The sequence below is a fragment of the Epinephelus lanceolatus genome, chromosome 15 (assembly GCF_041903045.1).
Source record: "Epinephelus lanceolatus isolate andai-2023 chromosome 15, ASM4190304v1, whole genome shotgun sequence".
Taxonomy (NCBI): Eukaryota; Metazoa; Chordata; class Actinopteri; order Perciformes; family Serranidae; genus Epinephelus; species Epinephelus lanceolatus.
Window position 1 is genome coordinate 9,062,968 of NC_135748.1, and position 27,063 is coordinate 9,090,030.

Genomic DNA, 27,063 nt, shown 5'->3' on the forward strand with positions numbered 1-27,063 from the left:
GAGGAATAAAGAAATTTGAGAGATTAAACAAGAATTGGAAAAAAAAGATAAAAATGGGAATCACAACAATTTAAGGACTATTGGTGATTTACGTTGCAGGTCAGTTAAACAAGTTTTCACTTTGCAATCTGGATAGACCCTAACCAGACAACCAGAACAGATAGGCTGGCTACAGTTTATAAGCTATACTACTTTAACTTTACTTTTGATAGCTAAAGTCAGCCTGTTCTCAGTCCCAGGTCATCAAATACCAACCATCACGCTCCTCGGCCTGTGATTCCAATGGCAAAGGCACCATTTGGCATCCCTGAGATACACTGGGCTTTCATTTTGTTTCAAATGGAAACCCATCCACCGCAATATTTGACACAGAGCAACTGATTTAGTATAAAGAGTGAGAACATCCGTGTATGATGTTTCAGAGTGGAGCTGGATGGTTCACACAAACACAGATGTAGAACCAGAAGACTGCTGCTTGTGTCCCATGTAAAACCGAACCCCAGCTCCCTAACCCTAACCCCAACCCTAACCCTAACCCTAAATGTGATGTTTTTCTTAACCTAAGTAGTTTTGTTGCCTAAACCTAAACACCACTGTATGACAACTTTAACCAGGTGTTAACAATGAGTTTAACCCAGAAGACGTCTGTGCATCATCTTATAGAGATGCCAAAAGGTGCCTTTGGAATCGTTATTAGATGACCTGGAAATGTCGGTATTTGACAACCTGGAATGAGAATGCATTGCAAAAGTAGATCGTCTTATCAAGATAGCAAACATTTACAAAACAAAAAAACAAAACAAAAAGAAAAAAAATTACATAAAACATAAATTCTAAAGCAGAAATGTAGTTTAGGGTTAAATTTGACAATATTTGCCACTGGCAACTGCACATGCTGTTCATCTTATTAGTTACAAACAAGTCCTCCACAGAATAATTTCAAGGGTTTGAAGTACAACAGCAGCACATTGTGTCCTTTTAACCAAAAAATGTGCTTGAATTTGTCCAGACCTCTGTGAGCAGGTCTGGTTACAGAAGATTAACTCCAAACAAACTGCTGTTGCTTCACTTTCTTTTTCCCAACAGTGACTGAGCATACACAGAGAGCTTAGAAAGACAAAATATGTAACAGCTGGATGAACGGGTGTATGCAGTGTCCAAACAACAGTCAGTAATGCCCTAAATATAGGTTTCTGAGGGAAGGTATCGAAGATTGGATCTCACCACTTTTTCTTTTTAATGCTAGGGTCAGAAAATCCAATATCTGGCTTGTGTATTTAACGTGGAAGTGCCTAGAAATACTTCTACAATTGGTCTGTAACAAGAACATACTTTTTGGTATAAACACTTAATTTAACATCTTTTCTTCTCCTCTCCTTTAAAGGCTCTTTAGTATAACCATTATTAATCATAATTACTCATCTCCTTCCTTCCAGCCAATCTGTCTCTCTCAGCTCTCTCTGTTTTTGTTTGATTTGGCCAATGACGTGCTGTGAAAGCGATCCTCCCCAGTAAAGCCAGTCACGGTTGACCACTTTGACTCCCCTAACTGGAGCAAAGCAAAGCAGAGCAGCCACATCTGGCAAACGGTTCCCACATCTGGTTTGTGTATCAGCTCCTTGCACGGCCGTCTACCGCAGAGTCTGATCGCATACCTCGGAGACATGAGATGAGATGAGCTGCAGACGCTGCGCTCCAGGGGAGAGATGCTTGATGATGGTGAGCAAGTTCATGTTCAGGAGGTCAGACAGACAAGACAGGAAATGTCACTCACTGACAAAATGTCAGACGGTGAAGAAGCTGGATGTTTTATTGGGGCTGAGAACTTTCTGCTGTTCTTTGAATTTTAATTTGTTGCAGCAGTGTTGAGAGCTAGAAAGTAAAAACATTGCTTTATATTGGTTTCAATCTCCCACAAAAAAAATAAAGTCAACTAAATTCGAAGGCCTTGGGTCTTTAAAGAAAGATATCATCAGTTTAGCAATCACAATAAACATAATTGAGACCACACCAATGCCATTAAAATTAAACGAGACATTTAAAACTTGCTTAGATTCACTTAAGGAATTGCATTGGTATAATGATAAAATTTATCAAGCAGAAAGCCAAAAAGTAGAAGTTTTCTAATTTACTTTGATCCTCATCCTTGGGATTTTGACTGCTTTTCAATAGTAACATGTAATGTAATACCGCCCTCTTGTGTCCAACCTGTATTCTGCACTTAAAGGACAATAACTAATGCCTATTTATGTGGATATTAGGATTTCATGTTGATGGAAAAAATGGCAAGAGGTGCTTTTAAATGAAGACATTTTGACTTGTTACAGTAGGAAATTAACAGGTAATAATAAAATCAACGGTGGCTAAATTCCATTTACCTGCTTTGATTTCCAGGTTCTGGTATAATACCAAATGGCTCACTGTAACCCTAGTATCAACGGGTCTGTTCTGGTTCCTGCCCCTTATTTTGAACCATCTGGGGCATTTCAATCAAAAATAAACTGGTTTGAAATCTGACTAGTTGGTTCCAGAAAACCAGAAAATAGCAAGTTTTCCTTGACCTGAAGTGCGAACTGTGATGTCATCAGTGGGCGTGTGACAGAGGTGAGAACAAGTGTTTTGCAAGTCTCAAGTCTTTGCACTCAAGTCCAGAGTCAAGTCCTAAGTCAAGACATGCAAGTCCCTACTCAAGCGTCACCATCTACAATCAGACACTGACAATAAAGGACAAAAAGCCTGTCCATTAGCATCACTGTCGCATATTAGCACGATACAACCTTCTCAGCTTTGACAGCTTCATTAACTTTTGTTTCCTCAAATTAGTTTGCAAATGTATCAACTGTCTAGCTCCAGAGCCTCTTTCCAAATGTATCCACAGACAAGACAATAACAAGGAGTAACAAGGAGCAGCGTGAACGCAACTGAAAAATACCATATTGTAAATCTAAATTTGGACAACCAGCATTTAGCACTAGCTATAAACTCAGTCTCATACTCTGTTTTGGATTATGTTAAATTGCATCACCCAATCAAAAAAATAAATTAAAAAATCAAGATTGACAAGTCCCAAGTCAAGTCTCAAGTCCTGAACTTTTAGTTTTGAGTCCTAAACAAGTCTTCGTACACTCTCCACCAAATGTAATGTCATTAACCTTAACTAACCTCTAATCTTTGTGCTTGGGGGAAGGTATCAAGTATTTTCAAGTCAAGAGGCTCAAGTCCAAGTGAAGTCACTAGTCATCGGTGTTAAAGGGATAGTGCACCCAAAAATGAAAATTCAGCCATTATCTACTCACCATCATGCCGAGGGAGGCTCAGGTGAAGTTTTAGAGTCCTCACAACACTTAGGGAGATCCAAGAGGAGAGGGGGTAGCAACACAACTCCACCCAATGCAGGCTGACGGTGCCTCAGATTCAAACGTCCAAAAACACATAATTGAAACCACAATATATCTCCATACTGCTCGTTTGTAGTGATCCAAGTGTCCTGACACCCCGACATAAGTTCTGAATTTTCATTTTGGGGTGCACTATCCCTTTAAAGTCTAAGTCGAGTTGCAAATCTTGTTTTATTCAAGTCAAGTCTGAAATAATCAAATTTGTGACTTGAGTCTCGAGTCCAAATCATTTGACTCAACTCGACTCTGTTGCTGCATTGCCAATTTCTCGCCTCAAATGTTTTCAGAAACAGCATTAGCAAAGCTGCTGTGAAGTCAGCCGTTTCAGGCTGCAACAACCCCAAAAAGTGCCCGTGAAATCCTGGAGGGATTGAAAATTTGTCTTCCAAAAGTTACCACCTGAGATGATAACAAATGAGTAAAGAATAAGTATTCTGTTATCATCAATCATGCCACAGAAACATGACACCGGAAAATAAAAATCCAACAATCAGGTTCCTTCTTTGAATTTTCTTTTATTTTCATGCAAAAGAATTCAAATAATCATTGTTTATTATAAAATGTTTTACACAACTCTTAAAGAAGTGGCAACATAAGACTATAGTGAAACAGTTGTATCTCTACATAAACGTTTAAAGCCGCTCAAACATCCAGTCACTCTCACCACATTCTGAACGTACTGTTGATCTCAACCGCAAACTACAGCGTACCATACGTTTAGTTCTACAAGAGTCACTGGCACGGCATCTGAATACACCGTGTGCTCTTGTTCAGGCAAACAGCAGGGGTAGTGATCATGTTTGATTTCGCTCTGGTACAGCCTCTTTTTCACTGCAGTGAAACATTTTTAATTTGGTATTACAGCAAAATGTATCTGAACCTGGATAATACTGCAAAAGGATTAATTCTTTCATTATGTTCCCCTCACTTTTGGGGTAAACTCTACTATTTGAGACATGTACTGCGCAGCACAATTGAATAACATTCAAGATTGTCTCACAAGAAACTCACTTTTCAAATATCTTTGGTTGATAACAATTTTAAAGACTGTTGGGGTTTTCCATGTTATCACTAATGCAACATTCTGTTTTTTCTTTATAACTGTTTCTAAAACAATTATGTTAGTAGTTTTGGATGAATCCTCAATAGGACTAATAATGGCTGACTCTCACTGCTGGCCTTTTGCAACCAGAAAATTTAAAGGCTTTTTTTTGGCTCAAATAAGGTAAACTTAATTGCACCATAACATATGAGAAGCTAGATCAACAAAACCTAAACTGCTACAAGAAAAGGCAAATTCCAGTCATATATCAAAAGCCGTTCTCTCAAGAGCAGGCTTTAACAGAAATTCTCTTGATTTGTTTCTCAGCTTTAAGGTCAGAGGTCATTTAGCTCTGTAGTTAGAGGGGGTTTGATGAGGTAGCCAAGGACACTTCAGGATGGACAACTGTTGATTAGACTGACATTCAGGTACTGGTACTGTTAAGTTCTGTGTGACGCTCCACACAGGTTAACCAGGCCTTTTAAAGGTGTCAGGGTGATTCCCAATCTTCACTAACTGTTCTGTGGTCTTAGTTAAGTGATGTCCATGACTGTGCAAGATTACTTCTGAACATTCAGTTAAACTTGGGGGGAATGTGCCTAAACTTAAAGAAGGCAGCAAGCCAGAATTTTTTTTTTCCTTTTCCAGCTGAAAAATACAAACAAAAGAACAGCTACTGTATTCACAAAACACAGATCTGTGTTTTTAAGACACTTGAGATAAGCTAACAAATACAGTTATCTAAGACTATAGCTTAGCTCTTTGTACATTACTGGTGATTAATATCAAGTGTTCCATCATGTGGAGTATCATTAATGCACAGCACCATTTTGAAACATGTTCGTTGTGGATGTCAAAGTTAAGAAAGGCGGGAAACAGGGAGGAAATGTGGAAAACACAAAAGCAGCACGCTGGCATGATGGGAAAATACCAGATATGGGCAAAACAATGGTCCGATATATACTGAATATGTTTTTCTAACTAAGGTTGACCTTTTTAGGTTACTGTTTCTATTTGAGAGTTTAAGGAACATGCTGTGTTTTAAAGCAAAAAAAGATCAGAAACAACCAACTGTTCCTGGTAAAGGCAAAGTTCAGCTGGTTTAACATTTCAGCATACGTCACTTTACAATGATCAGAGAAAAGAAAATGAATGAAGCAAAGTGAAGGACTTATAACTTTCTAGACCATAGAAAAGAAAATCACGGATAATATTTTCCTGCATAATCACAATAATGCCAGCGACTGGCACTGCCCCGCCTGTACATGCTCCTCTATGATCAGTGTACACAAACTATCAGGAGCATTTTAGTGCCAATATGCTCCATTTTTAAAATTTTATTTTATTTATTTATGCATTAACCTAAAATGAAATATTTTTTTTAAAACATACTGAAATAAAATTTTGCCCAAATCTGGAGGACAATAGGAGCATATTGGGACTTAAAGAGGACAGAGGGCCAATACTGTCTTCACAATTTGTGCGTGGTAAGCTGGTAGTGACGGCTCTCAGGCTGTCTTCTTACAGACATGGATGAAGTAGCAGGGGGCCTGGCCTGGAACGTAAGTCTTGAAATCTCCGTAGACGCTGTGCTCCATTTTGCCGCTGAAGGCCTCGTTCAGTAAACCTTTGAAGCTCTCAAGACGGTGAGGGTAGTAGGACAGACGAAATTTACTGCAGGGGACAAACAAGAGCACATTAGAGTTCCTCCAACCCCTCTATAAAGGTTACATCACATTGTCTGGTGTCAAATTCGACTGTAGGGGATTTCAGAAAACAGGTTTGAGGACTTATTCCTGCACCACTCTATATCATTGCAATATCAATATCAAGGAATTTAGTCAAAAACATTGTGATATTTGATTTTCTCCATGTTGGCCAGCCCTGTTTATTTGTATGGAACATTTCATAGACAGTGGACGCTATAAGAAATGTAAAATAAATTGGTTAAAGGTCCAGTATGTAGGATTTAGGGGGATATATTGGCAGAAATGGAATGTCATTTAATGAGTATGTTTTCTTTAGCGTATAATCATCTGAAGAATAACAATCGTGTTTTTGTTACCTCAAGGCTCATTTATGCTCAACGTTAGATACATAAATGGACACGGACTTAGCTTTCTGTACATACTCTGTGTTTATTTCGTCTGTATTTGTGCAAGTTTTCTGAAAGCTTACGAATAGGCATGAAATGGAGCAGTAGTTCAAGCAAGATACAACTGTAGGAGACAAAGACGAAATGTAAATAATAGTGGATCGGAACAAGTTGGTACTGTAACATAGTGAAAAGAATTCTCTATCCACACGTCGGGATGTATTTGACGGCCTCATCGACCACCACCGTCTACGATGCTGCCTCAGCTGAAGTAAATTTTGACTCGGCCCTGTAGTGCCATCTATTGGCTGTATCTATGTCATCATAAAGGACGCATGGACGTATGAGGGCAGTGACAACAAACGTATCTGTTTTCGTATGTCAAGGGAGTACTAATGAGTCATTAGAATGAGCCATTTATATCTACATGTGGAGTAGGTCCTTGTCTAAGGAGTCTGCTGTATTGTTTCTAAAGTACCCCGGAACAGACAAACACTGGCTCTAGATAGGGCCATTTGCGTTTTCGTATTGGCCACTGTAGTAAGCAAGACTGTTACAAGACTGTCAGAAAAACAATTTTTTAAACATGAAACTGCTTTATTCTGTGTTTTACGGCTTTTAACCACTGGTCCTTTTGTGTAAGAGGGGAAGAGACCTCTGCAGATGATTTGGTTCCCAGCAAAAACCTCCTAAATAATGAACACTGAAGGAATTTTAATGGGGAGAACTTTCAGCTAGTTGCAATCTGCAGTCCTCACCACTAGATGCCACCAAATCTCCCTAAATCTTACACACTGTTCCTTTATGACACACACCATATTACATGACATGTCCCTGCCTCTAGCTGGAGAACTTTGGTATATGTTTAACCCCCATCTAACCATATCTGAGCATCTCTGTGTGCACAGTATGAGGGCATGCAAATTATCATGCGAGATTGCTTCATGTCAATACTTGATTTTTATATGATTTTTGCATCAACTTGATAAAATACTTTAATTTTTAAAGTATTTAATTTACTAGTTTCACAGGAAACAATCAATTTCTGGTTATGGTCCTCCAGAAAATGTATTATATTTAGATATGAAAGCACAAAATTTTGTATTATGTATTATTATATATTCCACAGTAGAGGCTATTTTCCATTATTGCCCTCGTCGGCAGCAGTGGGTTTTGCCACTTTGTGCCGTCAGTGTTTTGTGCTCTCACTTGTCAGCAGAGTGGTGACGTACCTGACTTCAGGGGTGGTGGCCTTGGGTACAGTGATGGTGTAGTCCAGAGTGATCATATGGGGCTTATTGTTGACCCACAGTACTGAGGTGGAGATGTCCTGAGTTAGATCACTCTGCAACACAACACAAACATTAATGAAACGTGTTGATGAGCATTAGACACCAAAATACTTCTCACAACCTTTCCTCTTTTCTCCAGTAGTGATCAAGAGTGAGCAGTGACTGAAGGAAACCCAGGAGGTAAAAGCTCTTATTGTTATGGAGTACAGAGTTGGACCATGAGAGCAGACTCTGGGATTACAGAGGTATCAGAAGTGGATTTTTCTCGAGCACACGACTGTTGACTTAGTATTTCTATTTAGGCCTTCCAGCTGGTTCCTTCCTATTCTGGCTGGATTAAAGAATATGGAACTTGTTTTGAGGGAAATAAATCAAATATGGCTCATTGCTTTTGGCACTTGCTGTCGTATCTTTATATTTCCATATTATATCTTTCAGCTTTTGCCAATAAGACAGATAATAAATTGCAGAATTGGTAGTTAAATTTAACTTAAACCCCAACATGTGCTGTTATGGTACTACACTCCATGCAAATAAATGTTCGTTTTAGCTATTAAGTAGATGCTACAAATCTTTTTTAACATACAAACATACACACTTATTTTTCCATCTTCCCAATCCCAAATGGATCCTTGCTCAGTACTCCTGAAATCATCTGACCAAAACAGGCTTAAAACACAATGCCATCCACATTTCCTTCTGTTTCTCTGGGGCCACTTTCACTGAAAATCTCACAATATCCGGCAGGCTCTGGATAGAGATTTAGGTCTTAAACTCAGCTGCTGCTAGGGATGGTGTAAATAAACCATTCATAAACAAGACTGTCTGTCCAACCCTTCTTCATAAAGCAGTAAAGAATCAGATAGAGCACAACTTTAGATTAAAAACAGCCTTAGAGCCTTATAGACCTGTCAGGCTGATGGTTTTGTTCTTCACTGACACCTTTAGGTAGTCTCTTATGAGTTTGTAATGAATTTCACTTTTCTTTGGAAATTGTTCCACAAATTAGCCTGTACATTCAAAAAACTACCTCATATATAAGAGAATGAAATAAGAACAACTACATGGTCAAACTGCACCAGTAGATTCTTGGCAATTTATCACAGGATACCCTACAAAAATTAACTTGAGGCCAACAGCACTATTAAAACTTATGTTTAACCACACAATTAATGAGTTTGCTACATTACTAGAACTACATTGAAATCAGCAAGTGCCTTTGCACCCTTCTTCAGTTTCAGTTTCTCCATGTAACCCTCTTGACTCACACCGCTGGCCTGAGCAGGATGTGAAACAGCCAGATGATTTCTCTGGAACACATCACCAACTGACTCATTTGAGATTCACTAAGGGGGACCCATCCCCTTTTACACAGGTTCTGTAGTTCCCCTCTGACTTTCCAGCAACAAACCCAGCCTCTGTTTGTCGGAAAGATTGCTCAAGCCAGAAGTACAGCTACCAGCTATCACACCCCGGGCAGTTGTACTTTTATAAAAGTGATTAGACTCAATGGAACCAACCAGTGTACCAGCTGTAGATAATAGAGTAGTAGTTACAGTTGCAATCAAATTTATTCAACCCCCATTGCATATTAGGCCTACTGGCAAAATATACAATTTCTTAGCTTTTTACAATAAACAGATTACACAAGAACTGTTTAAGTAGTTCAATGAGTTCTCCTCAGTGTCCCCTTACAATCCATTATACAGATCTTGATAACAAGATCTGTATAATGGATTGTAAAGAAATTCATCAGGTTTTTATTTTGTAGTCATTTGATCTGGATTTATAGCGTGATGGGATAACAGCACAATGATGTGTGGTATCATTGGAAAGCTCTGCTACTGCGCTTTCATGTGATATACGTGGTATTTCTGTGCGAGCCTGCATTCGCGAGTAATCCATCCAAGAGTAATGTGTGTGCAAAGCTGTATGAAAGCTCTTTTATACATAATTTTACTGTAACATTATCATTTTTTTTTCGCTGTGAAAACATTGGACTACCGACAAGTGGTTGTTCTTGTCGGAAAGCTACGGTTCCGCTGTTTCACGTGATATGTGTGGCTTCTCGCTATGACGCACGGCTGCGGAGAAAATCCATATAGAAGAAAAGGTGTGAATTTGGACGCACTATGCGTCATTCGGGCCCATAGGGTTAATAGTGTAATCATGAAGAGTCAGTAAACAGTACACCAATCTCGGAACCCATGGACCCGTATTACAACAATAAGCCTCTACAAATATTTTGGGTGTTCTGGTGCAGCCAGGTGATATCTGGGCCAAGACTTCCTCTACCATGTGCTGGTCATTTCAGCTAATCTCTATAAAAGCTAACAGAGCTAAACAGATGTCAGACTGTGGCTGATGGGTTCTGAGATTGCATTTGGACCAGTGGGTTCTACCTCTTTTGCTCTTCACAGGGACTGTTTACTGGTTGGTTAGTACTACTTAGATTACAAACCAAAACCAGAAAACTTTTTGATGTTACAGACTTGTACTTTTGCCTACTATAGAGAGATAGCAAAAACATTAGGTGTGGCCAAATCAACTGTTTGGTACATTCTTAAAAAGAGAGAACGCACTGGTGAGCTCAGCAACACCAAAAGACCTGGAAGACCACGGAAAACAAGTGTGGTGGATGACAGACGAATCCTTTCCCTCGTCAAGAAAAACCCCTTCACAACAGTTGGCCAGATCAAGAAAACTCTCCAGGAGGTGGGTGTATCTGTGTCCAAGTCAACAATTAAGAGACGACTTCACCAGAGGAAATAAAGAGGTTTCACCACAAGGTGTAAACCATTGGTGAGCCTCAAAAACAGGAAGGCCAGATTAGAGTTTGCCAAGAAACATCTAAAAAGAGCCTGTACAGTTCTGAAACAACATCTTATGGACAGATGAGACAAAGATCAACTTGTACCAGAATGATGGAAAGAGAAAAGTATGGAGAAGGGAAGGAAGTGCTCAAGATCCAAAGCATACACCTCATCAGTGAAGCATGGTGGTGGTAGTGTAATGGCGTGGGCATGTATTGCTGCCAGTGGAACTGGATCTCTTATATTTATTGATGATGTGACTGCTGACAAAAGCAGTAGAATGAATTCTGAAGTGTTTCGGGCAATATTATCTGCTCATATTCAGCCAAATGCTTCAAAACTCATTGGACGGCGCTTCACAATGCAGATGGACAATGACCCAAAGCATACTGCGAAAGCAACCAAAGAGTTTTTAAAGGCAAAGAAGTGGAATGTTCTGCAATGGCCAAGTCAATCACCTGACCTGAATCCGACTGAACATGCATTTCACTTGCTGAAGACAAAACTGAAAGGAAAATGCCCAAAGAACAAGCAGGAACTGAAGACAGCTGCAGCAGAGGCCTGGCAGAGCATCACCAGAGACGAAACCCAGCGTCTGGTGATGTCCATGGGTTCGAGACTTCAGGCTGTAATTGACTGCAAAGGATTTGCAAAAAAGTATTAAAAAGTGACAATTTGATTTATGATTATGTTAGTTTGTCCAATTACTTTTGGTCCCTTAAAAAGGTGGAAGGCACATATAAAATGTATTGTAATTCCTACACCGTTCACCTGATTTGGATGTAAATACCCTCAAATTAAAGCTCAGCGTCTGCACTTAAAGCGCATCTTGATTGTTTCATTTCAAATCCATTGTGGTGTTGTACAGAGCTGGAATGCTGAAAATTGTGTCAATGTCTAAATATTTATGGACCTGACTGTATAATATCATTCCATCGATCACAGGCCCCTAAACTGAATTGAAATTGTATTGTGGCAGACTTTGGCCCAATCCCAATACCCACCCTTGTCCACTACCCCTTGGCCCTCGAAATGAAGTAACGAGGGGTAGGGGTTGAAATCTTTCCTTAGGAATTGGGACACCACTCACTACGTCACCGTGTCGGTTACTTTCACGCATATGTAACTATTTTAAACAAGAAGCTGCGAGCCATCTACATCTCCAACCGGCATCTACAATGGAGTCTCCAGTTGAGCTCATCCTACCTATCACGTTTGCCGCATTAATCATGCTTTGTTTGATGAACGACAGACGACAGGAGACTTCTGCTAGCTAACCAGCTAACATTACGAGGCAGCCTAGTTATACTAGCTGGCGTGTTATCGTAATGTGAAAAATCCGACAATTTTGCAGAACAGGACAGAAGATAGATGCCAGATAGTGCAAGCTAGCTAGCTAGCTAACAAGCAACCTGACGCTGGTAACGTTAGCTATGTATGAACTTTTTTCCCCGTCTCTTTTCGGCCATGTTTTTCAGTCCTCCTGTCACGCATGTCTAAAGGCCCCTACACACCAAGCTGATGGTTGGCTGTCAATGGTCGTGATGTCGTTGCTGCTCTCTTCTTGTCTGCTGGTATGGAGGGGTATGTGCTTTCATGCAGGCGCTGAACACATGCGCTTGTTGGCCATCGCTTTGGTGTGCTCATGTGCAACATTTTAGCTAACACACCTTGACAAGAGGCGATGCAGCAGGGGCTCTTGTCGCCTCTAATTCTACGACATTTGTTTGGTGTGTCTGGGCCTTAAGGTAACAGATGCAGATTGCATTTCACTCTTGGAAAAGCTGCCCACAGTACATTCTTTTTGTTTAATGTCCATCTTCTGTTTTATGCATGTAACTACAGTGATTGACAGTTGGATGACCAACAATAAATACTGTTGCTGAACACATCCTGTGTAGATACAGGTGGAGTATGAAGCCAGATGGATTAGAAAGACAAAGATTGCAGCAGAAATTCAGGTACAAGGAATGAGATTGGATGGGTTACAAAATGATCCATCTACATTTCAGTTTGCACCCATTAACTTCAACAGGTTTAGTACCTTATAATAGATATTTTTGCCTTGTGGCGCCCGGCCGGTCTCCAGGATGTAGTCGTAGTTACGATGGTCAATGATGAGGATCCCACCTGGTCTGACCATACTGGCAATGTTCTGAAGGGCCAGCTTTTGGTCACTCTGGTCCCCTAAGAGCAATAAAACACCACTAACATGATCATGCACCATCAAGAGTATGATCTACAATCAATACTGGTAATAGCTCTGCCTCTTTAACGCTCATGTACCTTTAAAGTCTGGCAAGTGGGCAAATGAGTTGCCGAGGCATATAACTGCATCAAAGCCAGCCCCTGGTTTTTGAACATCCTCTTGTAACGTCAACCAGTTGGCCTCTTCAATTACTGAGGATCAGAGGGAAAAGAACGGACAAAGAGGAAAAAAAGAAGAGGAAAATGAGGATGACCCCTAAGGAACACTTGCAGGAATTTGATTTACCATGATCTTAAACAATATCATGCTTGGTTTTATCCATTAAAAACAATGGTTTATGAAACCTTCAAATGCTGTGAACATTCAAACATGACAAATCAAACTTGATAAAATGAAAAACACTGTACCCCACTGGTCAAACGCTGGTTCTTTTCTTCTCTCCCACCTTGACTTCAGCGCATACTTGAGCATTTTGTCGCTGGCATCCACGCTCGTCATATCAAAGCCCTCTTCCACCAACATAATGGAGTCGACTCTACAAAATAAAACACAAATGCTCTGTAAATACATGGTCTGTATAAAACAAAAGAATAACCTTAAAAGCTCTGCTCAAGCAGCAACCTCTGGGGCTGAAATTAAGCCAACACCCAAGTGCCACAAACTGCAGTTCCTCTTATGGCCACTTGAGGCTGGCGGTAGAAGTGACTCAATCCCCACTGACCCCCATGTTAAAATGTGCAACTTTACAGTGGAAATAAACATGTTTACAGTCTGGTACACTAAACAGTTTGGGTTTCTATAGCATATTTCCCCATATCGAAGGTCTAGTGTTATGTAACCCACCCATTCAAATGTTATTAAGGCTTAAAGTTATGTATAATTTATGGCGTGGCCACTTTGACAGGTGGGTGCTGTCCATTGACAAATCACTACCATGGCGACAATGTTGGTTAGGTAGTGTAACCATGGCGTAACCCCATATTCACAGAGGATGGGTGAAGCCTTAGCTTTCACTATTTCAGTGTGTTTTCAGCTCATGAAATTTAATTGTAACATTTGGTAGCCTAAAAAAAGTCTTGTTCACCGTTTGGTTATCCAAGACCCTCTAAGGAGTAAGATGTTCAGTTTGCCAGCTAAGTACATTTTGTTTTAATAGTTTTAAGTCTGATTTTGGCTAGCAAAAATTAGCATTAGTTAGGGTTGGGTCGGTATGAGAAAAAAAAAAAAAAAGGGTCCGGTTTTTGTAAAAAAACGCATCAAGTCGGTAATACCGGATTTTCGCCACTTGGGGGCGCAATTGACTCATTTAAAATTAAAAAAACGACCTTAGGACAACAGAGTGACAGTAACAAGTTGTTTCTTTTATTCCTTACAAATAAATTTTGCAGCTTACTCAATCAGTGCAAACAAGGGTTGCCTCCTTCGTCTGGCTCAAAGCCAAAGTGTTGCAATAGTGGCGCAATCTTTGATTTCGTCAAGACTAAATTGTCCGCCATTATCGACTCCCCGTCACTATTAAACAAACTCCAGGCTACAGTAGAGGCGCATGCGCACTCGCACCTCCTAGCTCAGTCCCCGCCCCACCCCCCTCTCTCTCCTGCTTGCTGTGCGCTTGGTGAAGAGTAGTGATCGGATTTCTCGTTCACTTGTGAGAGCCGGTTCTTTGGCTCTCATTCACTTTGAAGAGCCGGTTGAAAGATGCAGTTCGTTCATTCGTTTTTTTTTGGGGGGGTATTGCTGTGTGTGTGTGTGTGTGTGGAGGGCGGGTGTTAGTGGGTTCAACGACGAATCGCATTGCTGATTTATCACATCACATGATCTGGATATTGTAACGTGGACCCAGAATAGACCCTGCACATATAAAGTTTGGTGTAGCCATAGCAACGCCCTTTATAAACAACAAGCGTGCCAATACAAGCAAGTGCTGATAGTGGGTTAGCTTCCTACCTTTCGTTTTTAACCGAGGGGGGTCATCAACACAACGTGAATTAGGAACTGGCTCGTTCACTCTAAAGAGCCGGTTCACTCGTTCACTTCAAAGAGCCGGTTCAAAGACTCGGCTCGTTCGCAAACGTCACATCACTAGTGAAGAGGCAGACACAGGTGCTCACAGACTCGGGCGTACTAAGCGGAGCGGACTCCGTGTAAAAATGTCCGTGAAAAATCCCCGCGATGTGAAAAATACATGCCGAACAGTCTTTTGTGTGACACTGGTACGCGGAGCGGAGTCCGCACGGTCGTGCTTTGCGCGCACAGGGCTTGCGGACGTCCACTTTTACCGGGCGGACCTCGGCGGCGTCTGCTCCGCGTGCGTTCTGCCCGAGTATGCGGTCCGGTCGGTCTCAAAAAATAAAACCCGGTCCAAGACGGAGTACCGGACCGAATTGGTATTACCGAGAACCGACCCAACCCTAGCATTAGTATAATCACAATTAGCCACAGCTTAAAATGCACCGTGCTAACTAAGCTAGCAGGTAGCATTAGGGTTATCTCCACCCTCATGTCCAAATATTGTCACTTTTGGTTCCAAAAATCCAAGATGGCGATGGCCAAAATGCTGAACGCAAGGGTTCAAAAGGTGAGTCCACAAACCAATCGGTCATGGAAGCTACATCCATTATTTTACAAATTGTATGGCTCTGCTAATAACACAGTCTATTGTGTACTACAGCAAAGTGAAATAAACATTTCTGAAATGTTTGTCATGGTGACTTTATCTTGTCTGCAGGGATAGCAGTGAAATTGTTGTGACCCCTCCATGTCTAACCAGTTTGAATCTGAGTCAGTCTATATTCAACATGTACATACTTGATTTGTTGTGGTTTATTCAAACTATGAATATGTTCTCCTGGACTAATGTTGGCTAGTGACAAATAACCTTTTTTTCAAACAGCAATGCAGTTTTTTTTAGGAATCACACAACACCTTGATGTTTTACTTGTATGAACAGATAGTTAATCGTCAGTAGCTCTTAATGCTCAGAAAGCCCGGTAGAACGACATGTAGCCAGGCAAAAACACTTTATGAATTAAAGCTTTTGAGTTTTGCTTGGACTTTCCTCAGACTGAAATCTCCTGCGTGATAACAACTCTTTCCAAACAGTAGCTAGTTGTGAGTTAATAAACAATATGCAAGAGCCACAGAAAAATTCAAATGCTGGAATCAACAAGAGCGAGAGCAACACAGATTCACAATGACCTGAAGAAACTGCAATCATTAACAACAAGTGGGTTACTGTGAGATAATATACAACAGCAAAGAAACCTGTCTGTATGCAGTGAGACCAAACAAACCAACATTAAGAGTACAACTATATAATTAGTACTTAAGGTTAAGGCAACATTTTTACCAGCTCTGATTCACTTGCAAATACACAACAGATACCTGCCTAAGGCAAAACAAAAGGAAAAAAATCCTCTGTGGTTCAGATCATATTCTTAGATTGAAAGCATGACCTGCAGTTTCTTCTGCTCTTACTTAAGTCGCTGCTAAATCTTATGGCAGAACAACTGGAGAGCCATGCATCACACAGCACATTCAGACAGCCAAAAATAGTGAGGCCATGTGTAACCTCATTCCAGTGTGAGCGTGTTTACATCAGCCCGTTTGGTTGTGTTGCAGAGACACACCTCTACTACTGAATGGGGTCAGAGTCTGTGTGTGATATATCCTCTACACTGGATCCCAGCAGTCATATTTAAGATATAGCCTAGCTGTCTACTTTTGAGATGCAAATGATTGTGGTGTTGACCAAGAGCGGAGGACATTATGATTCATATTATTAGTTCTGTAATATATATCAGCCAACTAGAAGTGGCTGGTTAGGTGATTAAAAAACACGTATCTCCAGCCCATTCTGCATTTGGTTCTACTACATCTATAAATCACCAAATACAAGCATCCTTGTTTGGTGTAAAATCCAGTTATTCATGCCATTAGATGATTGAATGAATGAAAACATTGCATCTCCTGCACAATTACAGTTGCTCTGTCAGACGAAAAGCCAGTTGAGGTGAATTGAGGGAATACACAGATAGGTCAAAGTGTGTTGTCTTTTTGTCTGAGTTCAGTCTGTGACCTTGGTGTTGTTCCAGGTCGCAGATACACTATCAGCAGAGGTAAACATGCTGCATGGAACCAGTCAAAACTCCCTGCAACAACCCAGAACCAGGTCAACAACCACTGAACCCTACATCTGCTATCTCAGTTCAGCTTGTTTCCACCCTTAGGGATTACTTCATTACTTGTGTGTCAGTTACTCACCCTGTGTTATGTTGGAGTCTGGGAGAAAACACTGTTTTTCTTGCAGTGTGAACGAAAAATCCAAAAATGGTGAACATTCTTAATGAGTTTATATATGGGGGCTGCATAACAACAGCAAAACTATATTTGAAAATCCATTCACAAAGTCTCACACAACTTGTACAGTACAATCCAAGTGTTGTTGTATCCAGTCGTGTGCTCAGTACTTCCCAAACACATGCATTTTTGCTAAAACCTTACTATTTTAAACACTTTCAAAAAAAAAAAAAAAAAGATCAGACGCGGTACTTGTCTGTTTATGCAGAAGTGTTTTAAATGGTAAGGTTGGATGAGATTCGGATTATACTGCACAAAATGTGTGAGTATTTGCAAAGTTATGTTTTGATATGGTTTTGCTGTTGTTAAACGTGTACCCCATTTACTTCAATTCATGAAGAATATCCTCTGTTTTTGGATTCTTTGTTGACTGTAAAAGCATACGAAAAAAAAACAATGCTTTCCTTATGATTTCAGCGTAACACAGGATGAGTAACTATTATATATCTTACTAAGTATTCCTTTAATAAAAAATACAGTACATCTCCCACTCAGTGGCCCCAAGTTAATTAGAATGTGCTTTGAATATGGGTAACTGGTATAAATGTAAAAGACAGAAAATGTTTGCAAAACTGCACAACAATACTTGTATCTTGAGGCTTTTGTTAAGGCCTCATAAGCCTTCTTAGCTGTAACATAAAAAAAACCCAAAACTTTTAACTGATATGGCTCAGCTCGTAGTCACAGCTCCAGACTGCTGCTTGAAGCAGGAACTGACACAGTGGCTGGTGCAACTCTGCACTTTCATTCATCAGTCTTTGGCCTAATCCGGATTTTGTTGGAGTTAAAAGGTTCAGTGGGTTGAAATTCTAGGAAAGTCAAACTTACTTGATTATCTACAAAGTTAATCTAACTTTTTTATTATAATATAACAAAAGAGGCCTTTTAATACTTTACATTATGAATCATGTGAATGTGAAATTCACTCTTTTGTGCAGATTTAAATCAGTTTTATTTGTCAAAGGCTTTATCAAAGCACAAGACTCTACATGTGGCAAAATTCCCATCTTACAAAATAAGACTGCATGATCAGTTTGTAATTCCAGCTTAGTCACACCCATTCACAAACCTGTTTTGTAATTACAGGAGCCCAATGTTGATCAGCAAGTTACATAACTCTTTCAATAGGCTGCATATCTAGTGCACAGCTGATGTGCAGTCTTTAGTTAAGTATACACTTATAGACAACTCAGCACATGTTTTGGCAATTGCAATGTTCAATGGTCTCTCTTATTTTATCACAGTTGCTGCAAATCAAAATATGCTTTGGAGGAAGTCAACAAATTCGACATTGCATTTAAATAATGTAGACCTGTTTTATAGAAGTAATGCTGAATTAAATATTGGGTTATGCAAATATAGAAAATGTAAAAAAGTTTTGTCTTGGGGTGTTAGGTTTGCTGATATACAAGGGTACGCATTAAACTTAACACAATTTTTATGTGTTTGGTGAGATGTCACTGCCACTCCAACACTGAGCATATCTACTATTTTCTTCTATTTCTCTCTTATTTTATCACAGTTGCTACTATTCAAAATATTCAGAAACTGAATAAAATCGACATTGCGTTTAAATAATGTAGATTTGATACGTAAAGGTAATGCCGAATGAAATTTTGGGTTGTTGAAGCACAGAAAATGTATAAAAGTTTTGTCTCGGGGTGTAAGGTTTGCTGCTATACAAGGGTACGCTTGAATTTACCATATTTTTGATGGACTTTGGTGAGACGTTCACTGCCACACCAGCCCAGCACACCCACAGAACACGTCTACATTTCTCTATTTAATCACAGCGGCTCCCTTAAAATTATGCTCTGGAGGAAGTTAACAAAATCAACATTGCGTTTACATAATGTAGCCTTGATATATAGAAGTAATGCCGAATTAAATATTGGGTTGTACAAATATAGAAAATGTATAAAAGTTTTGTTATGGGCTGTTATGTTTGCTGCTATACAAGGGTACGCTTAAATTTACCACATTTTTGATGGAGTTTGGTGAGACGTTCACTGCCACACCAGTTCAAACTTAAACCTCTCTCAAACGTGCTGGTGTATAAAACTGCTGAGTCGTCCTGACATTACCCTGTTCCGCAGGCTACATCCAGCACTCTCCGCACACCTTGCTCTTTCAGCAAAGACACCACCCAGGTTTTGTATTCCTGCGTCCTACTCTGCGTGTCTCCGATGTACAGCTCCCACACTTTGGCTGCTTTGCCGTCGGCATACTGGTCAGGAAGACCCTCAGCGGCCACACCGAGAGAGCGGGTCCTAAACACGCCGTCGGCCGACATACTGCTGCTCTGCTGACTGTTTACTCTCAGTTTACTCAGCAAACGAATGAGGTGTTCAGCAAACTGACTGCTTTGAACGTGTATAATAGAAACGGGCTACTTCTCTAATAGGTTCTCCCTCCACATGCTAGCACACAGATTACGCTTGTTATTATTTATATGAGCAGCGAAGGGGGGGACAAACTTTAACCCAATGACACTGTTGGATTAACTGACGCCTACTTTCTGATAGGATGAAGCATGATGGAGACGGCCTCTACTTCCGTGTTTACGTCAGCTGACGTCTCTGACGCGGATGTTAATACATTTCCTACCCCAAAATAGCCTCTCAGGATCATTTACACACTTAGTTCATTATAAAGTAACGCGCTACCGGGTAAATCGGATACTTTAGGTAATATATGTTTAGGTTAGAGACATGTTTGAGGTTAGCCAGACTGCTAAATGAGGCAGAATTTGTACACAGTTTTAAAGAGGTGCTGCCTGTGAGGCTGAACTCAGGGCGGAAGCTCTCCCTTCCTCCCACTCAAACATTTCGTCATTCACCATGCAGCTTTCAGACACTGTTGACAAATCATAATGTGTAGAGGTTTTACAAAATTAAAACAATAAAGGTAGAAGAATTAATTGCGTTAATTTGCAATTTTTATACCACAACAACAATAACCTCATCACACAGCACTTCTCTAAATGTAGAGTGCTTATAAATCACAGTGCCAGTAGGATGAAGTCAGGTAGAACATCCTGTACAAATAAAGTGCCCCAGGGGATGAACCTCTTCTGCAGGTCGATGCAGAAGTTAGCGTCATTGGTTCCTTTGTCAAAAAGCCAATGGCATTTTTCCATTGGATTTAGATTATTGTAGAAAATAAACTGTGGCAAACAGAAGTTTATAACACTTATGTGTTTGTTCGGCAGGATAATGAACAAATGAACAACACTGAAATGATTATTGAAGCCTAAATGCAATCACCAGAGGTAAAAAACTAACAGGCTATAAACAAATGAGGGGAGAGCAGGGCACAAACACATTTTAGTTTGAGCGAAATGTTATTAAAGCTGTTTGAGATTAATTATTTTTTGTTTTATTCTAACCACATGCACATCTCTGCTACAAATGTTTAGTTGTTGTTCTTTTCTGGAGCTTACCTTTCTTTTACAATTGCACCAAGAGGTGGTAGAAATGAAATCTTACCACGTAGGTATCCCATGGATGGGGTTAACTGTCACAGGCTGAAGGTTAGTTGTAACACTTGTTGGAAAAGTCTGTTTAACACAATAATTCAAAACAATTATATCTATATACTGTAGGTTGATACTGTTTATGGGTCTATCTATGATAGATATCCAAACATCTGTACACACCCTCATCAAACCACCAATCTTACTATATAATGACGAAAACTGTCTGTGGGTGTGTCTGTGTGTCTGTTCCACGTTTTTCTCCTCACTGACTTGGTCAATCCATGTGAAATTTGGCACAGTAGTAGAGGGTCATGGGAGGATGCGAATGAAGCAGTATTACACCAATTGGCCAAAGGGGGCGCTATAGCAACCGATTGAAATTGCAAACTTTGAATGGGCATATCTCATGCCCCGTATGTTGTAGAGACATGAAACTTTGCACAGAGATGCCTCTCCTCATGAGGAACACATTTGCCAAGAACCCATAACTTCCGGTTATATAGATTTTCCGCCATTTTTAATTTTTTGAAAAACACTTCAAATCGATCTCTTCCTAGAAAGTTTGACCGATCTGCATGAAACTCTGTGAACATAATCTAGGGACCAATATCTAAAGTTCCCTCTTGGCAAAAGTTGGAAAACTTACTAAAACTGAGCTTCTATAAGGCAATGAATATTGCGGAGGGCGTGGCTCATCACATAAAGGTGTATAACATCTCAAGGGTTTCACCGATCACCACGCAACTTTGTAGGCATATGACCACACATAATCTGAGGGGACCCCTCCATTATTGACCCCATCAAACAAAATGGGGGTGCTAGAGAGCTAATTTCTTATCTGGGCCGAACCACCATATCGATTTTTACTAAACTTGGTAGATATGTAGAACAGGACGCCTCAAGGTGACTGGAGAAATGTAACTCTAATTGGCAACTGGGTGGCGCTATAACAACAGAAAAATGCTTAAAAATGGCTAAAATGCGACCGATCGCTGTGGCTCCCCCTGCGGGTGAATGGGTTTTTTTTGTTGTTTTTTTCTAATTTTTGGTGTGACTAAGTCACGGTATGGTATGCTGTACATAAACATGGAAACTGTCAGTGTGTCATTCTGTCAGTCAGTCATTCTGTCTGTCCCACATTTTTCTACTCACTGACATGGTCAATCTATGTGAAACTGCACATAGGTATTGAGGATTGGCATAGGTAGAAGGTGACAAAGCTACCAATGGGTATGGATTATTCTTCATGAATGGAAAGAACGCATAGACAGATACATGGTACGTGTGGATATTATTTTTCTCTTTTCATTCATGACAGATTGATGTATAGATGTATGTAAATACCTATCTCTCCATCTACATCAGGGGGAGGATAGGTATCCATACAGGTTTCCATCCATCTGTTATCATCCATATTCAATGGTTGGACCAATAGATGTACTTAGATTGGGTAACCTCAAAATATGAGTATTGAATGTATAAATATTGATAAGACTGTAAAATTGTACATCAATAAGATATCTGACAAATTAAAAATACAAAGTATATCTCATTTATTTGAGGACAATAAACTGAAAATAAGTGCAAAAATAGAAGAAGATGTGTCTCATTTAGCCACTTGTTGGCAACCACGTTTAAGACACATAGAAGCTTAAAAGTTCATGAGTGGAGTATTTACTGATGTATTTTATGTTGTAGAACAAAACATGAAAGTCTCCTAAGCTTGTGTTAACCACAGACCTTATTTCAGGCATCTAACCAAAAACCTATTAACTTTTACGCAAAGGAACCCTAAGTGGTAAAATGCTAACACATTTCTGGGTTATAAGGTCATATCAACAAAAGACTGACAAATAATAAAAAATATTATCACAATACACTTTACTTTTTATGGGAAATGGTTTTGATTGAATACTTAGTGCATGCAGGTAAAATGGGCCAAAAAATTAGCTAAAATGGGACATATTTCTAAAGAGAAACCTGCATGTTTTTAGGCTACCAGGTGCCATCACATCATGACTTGTGTTAATGTGCGCCACCCTGTCATATTAAAGTATTATATATATATTATTAAAGTATTTTTGTCACCAATTAAGAACAAAGCAATGTAAATGTGAGCAAATTAAGATTATCTCAGAGCGTGTCTGCCACACACACGCAAGGCAACAAGTCGTCCTTTTTTTTCTCCCTCCCAGAAAGGGAACTCCTCCTGTTGTGATTGGCTGATTGAGCTCACAAAGGACTGTGTATTTACTGGCAGAGTTGAGGTTGTGTCAGCTACAGCCGGTGCCATCCAGGTTAGGTTTGTACCACCCAGTCTTATCAACACCACACTCCTACTTTACAATATGTTCTCTGTTAGTCACATACTCACTTATTTTCCAGGGGACACAAACCATGGCAGAATGAGGTCACATGGTGGTCTACAAGTCCACTTCCACTAGTAATAGTTGTGGTGTCAATAATTTATCCACTGAGGGCCATGTCTTATGGGTTTAACTGGGAACCCTGACTTATAACTGCATGCATGTGTTCACATGTTCTTTGTGTGGCTTATGTAACCATATAATGTGTATAATTAGGCAACTGACACAAACTGTGTGTTTTAGGGCTGGGCAAACAAACAAAATGTTCTAGCAAGATGTTCATTTAAAAACTCCAAATGAGTAATACATATGAAATAATATTGCAAGACAGATGACACGGCCATTTTGGAACTTGGTATTTTGTTTTTGCATGATTTTGGCCACTTTAATACACTCATCTGAACCACTGAGGAGGGTTTTATTTGCTCAGACATGTTAACATTTTATTTTATAAGTTTATTGTTGAATATATTTTAGTCTATGAAAATTTGTAGAATAAACAGCTGCAATTCCCGCACTGTTTATCTGACCCTACACTGATACTTTTTTGACCTTCTGACCCTGTGGAAGCAAATAAGAGACACAAGTATCTGAATCTAAACAGCCAATGAATACTTACTATTGAAATGTAGACACCACTGAATTCATAGCAGTGAAATATTTTACTTAGAAAACAATGTATTTGAATTTATTTGTTCTGAATTCAATGGATATATGAAATTTCTTCAATTTCTTTAAATATTTTACCTTGATTTTTTTAGATCTTAATTTGACCAATCAAATTGAGTTTCAATGTAAATATGCTATTTTTAAACCTGAATTTGAATTAAATTTGATCAACCTGAACCTGTTTTTTGAAATCATTTTTTACATTTCTTGATTTGCAATTTTATAATCTGAATTAAAATATCCATTTTTTCATTGTTCACAAATTCAGATCCAAAAATGTAAGTTTCAGAATAAAATAAAATAACATAAAATAATGGATTCATGTAAAAGTTCAAATTGAAAGACATTGAAATAGAAAATCTGTTAAATTCTATTGGTGAAATTCAGATCCAAAAATTTAAGGTCCCAAATAAAATAAATTAAAAGTTGATTCAGAATGCTAAAATTTGATTTAAATCCAGTGCAAAAAAAAAATAAAATAAAATAAAATAGAAAATCAGTTAAAATTGATTGGTTATATTTAGACCTACAAAAGTCGGGTTGAAAAAGAAAACAAGATATTGATATGTCAAGGTTGTGAATTCCGACCAAGTTAATTTAGATACATGTTTTTTTTTTTGTTTTTTTTTTTTAAGTAAAACACTTCAATCCTATTAATTCAGTGGTCTTAAAATTTAAACAAGTATGTCTCTTTTGCTTCCATAGTACAGAGCCAGCACAACCAACCTAATTCTTCCTGCTGCAGTTGGGCTAGTTAAATTGATTTGGACTATGGCTTTATAAATCCGTTATCATTGTTTTAATTTGTAATATTATCACAATGTTTATTAAAGATAATTCTGTCACCACTCATATACACATTCATGTTTTCTGTGGTGTTTGTTCCTTGGCAGTGTCACACCTGTGTGTCTGATCAAAGTCGTTGGAGCCTCCTCACTGACTACACACTGAGATTCCTGTTTACAAGCAGTCTTATCGTGTGTTTCTTTTCTGGGAGAAAAGAGAAAAACACATATATAGACCCCTGTGAGATAAAGGCAGCACTCAATGATGGTCAAAGTCTCCCCCTGGATAGATAACTAGGGGTTTACTAATGGGATTTTGTAGGTCACTCACAGTTGACTTGCTTGAGGACTGAACTACTCTTTGTTTGTGGAACTTCAGGGAGTGGCCTTGCTGCTGTCAGTTATTTTAAATAGGCTGTCATTAGTACTTAGTGGTTTGTCAGGAGCAATCAGTAGAATATGTCTCTATAGTAACATCTGGTGGCAACTGTAGGGAACTGCAACAATATATCCTGCTGTGATACTGTATGACAGATGAAGAGAACGAGGGATCTCAAACATTTAAATTGTTAGTAAATACCATACTATTTGCACAGCTCTGCAAAACTGCACTATGAGCAGCTCATCATGGACAACACACAGGAAGAGAGAAAGAAACAAAAACGGACAAACAGAAGGCAAAAAAAGACAAAAAGCACAAGGTGCCGAGCACTCATGCTTTGTTAACTGTCCTTCTCTGGTTCTTCATTTTTAGTCCTCCCTCCGTAAAATAGACGAAGAAATCCCAGAATGTAAAACTAATGAGAGCAGTGTGTCAAATCAGTAACATAAAGAAGTTACAGTCCACCTGGCCATATGGATCAGTACTGTAATCTGTCCAAAAGCATCAACACTGTATTTGTATACAACTGGTGAAATGCTTTCGTGTACAAAACAGGAAGTGGGTACTGTTTATTCAGTCGGTAGTTAAGATGTTTTAAGGCAGATAATGCAAAAGGCAAAAGCCTGAACATAAGTCACTTTCAACATGTTACTCTCAGTAAAACTTGTCGGTGAAGATTCTCAGTCATCTAGGTCATGGTAATCATAGGTGCTATATTGTAGGCAACTGGACTTGCTCGCCTTTCTTGAAGACATTTCGCCTCTCATCCAAGAAGCTTCTTCGGTTCTAAATGACTGGTACGAAGTTGCAGGCTATAAACCCTGTGTGGGTGGGAACCCTTGCAGAGTCGTTAGGGTCACATGTGAGCTCTTAGTTTCACAGTCGTTAAGGTCACAATGTGAGTCGTTGACCCACCTGGCCACCATGTGAGCTGTTTTAGGCTGCACCTTCGTACCAGTCATTTAGAACTGAAGAAGCGTCTTGGATGAGAGGCGAAATGTCTTCAAGAAACGCAAGCCAGTTGCCTACGATATAGCACTTACGAAACTCAGTAAAACTGAATCTGAAACTGATTGAGAAAAAGTAAGATTCTACACAATCTGTATAAAACATAAAAGCATAATGAACTCCAGGGCGGCGCACACTGACTGGTCCAACCTTCTGGATAAATCCAAGCGCTCGTCTGCAAAAAAGTACACAATTAATTCATTTATCAACTGCAGCACTACCCATGTTATTTACATTCTGAAATGTCCATGCAGTAAGGTTTATGTGGGACAGACCAAACGCCCTCTTAAAGCCAGGATAGCTGAACATAGGCTGCTATTCGCAAACATAACATGGATTAGGCGATAGCATGCCATTATGTTAAAGCTAATCACGGTTCTTGTGCTTCTCTCCGCTTCTACGGCATCGAAGAAGTCTCCCCCCCACAGAGGGGTGCAGATATTTTCAACAAACTCCTCAGAAGAGAAGCTTATTGGATTTATACGTTGAACACTGTTGAACCGCATGGACTGAATGAAGAATTGAGTTTTTCATGTTTTCTGTACAACATCGGGGTATATCTTTAGGTTGTTGGTATTTTTATTTTTATTTTATTTTATTATTTTTTTCATTATTCTTTGTGGGTGTGGTTTCTCTTTTGGATTGCTGATTCTTTACACCCTCTGTCTGATGAGTGCCTCAACAGGATTGGTTAATTTCCAATCATCCTCATTTTCCAATGAGAGACCGTTTGGTTTCAGGATGTGTGTATTTAACTGCCATTGTTCTATCAATACCTGTTTGACTCTGAAGAAGACACAGTAGCGTTGAAACATCAGTTTGTCTGCACCTTATTAAAAGCTCTGCAATTTTATCGAGTGCTCCAGCCTCCTTTCATTTGGGTTCAGTCATTTTTTGAAGTGACCCACTTGATTTAGTGTCTACTATTTTGCCCTGTGCTGTGAGCACCGATCCAGGGTTTTTTTTTTTTTGGCTGAAGTGCAAGAGTGCCTTTCTTTGGCATAATGAACTTCCTTTACTCTGTTGGATAATGAACTTAATTTATCAGACTATCAAAGAGAATCCATCATAACTGTTGAACTCATGGCACATTTTCAACGTCTTCAGATTGTTCAGAACTCAGCCACACCAGTTTTAGCCTGTTTACACTGGCTCCCTGTTTGTTTT

At 39.4% G+C, this 27,063-nt stretch overlaps 1 protein-coding gene across 1 annotated transcript; it reads right to left on the minus strand.

Moving 5' to 3' along the window:
* Positions 1 to 3,893: 3,893 nt before the first annotated feature.
* Positions 3,894 to 19,646, minus strand: gnmt (glycine N-methyltransferase). The gene is made up of 6 exons (XM_033642909.2): positions 19,293 to 19,646; positions 13,257 to 13,384; positions 12,927 to 13,040; positions 12,685 to 12,827; positions 7,768 to 7,880; positions 3,894 to 6,114 (listed from the first exon to the last, which is right to left on the minus strand). Exons 1-6 carry the CDS (start codon positions 19,499 to 19,501, stop codon positions 5,949 to 5,951), a joined length of 873 nt encoding a protein of 290 aa, XP_033498800.1. The 5' UTR covers positions 19,502 to 19,646; the 3' UTR covers positions 3,894 to 5,948.
* Between the last annotated feature and the right edge of the window lie 7,417 nt (positions 19,647 to 27,063).

What these genes read in the sequence shown, in the direction of transcription:
- gnmt (XM_033642909.2), bottom strand. Translation starts at nt 19,501, where the DNA reads ATGTCGGCCGACGGCGTGTTTAGGACCCGCTCTCTCGGTGTGGCCGCT. An exon ending in GATGTAGCCTGCGGAACAGG is followed by an intron (nt 13,385 to 19,292) that starts GTAATGTCAGGA and finishes TTTATTTTGTAG; the next exon opens with AGTCGACTCCATTATGTTGG. An exon ending in CCACTTGCCAGACTTTAAAG is followed by an intron (nt 12,828 to 12,926) that starts GTACATGAGCGT and finishes TATTGCTCTTAG; the next exon opens with GGGACCAGAGTGACCAAAAG.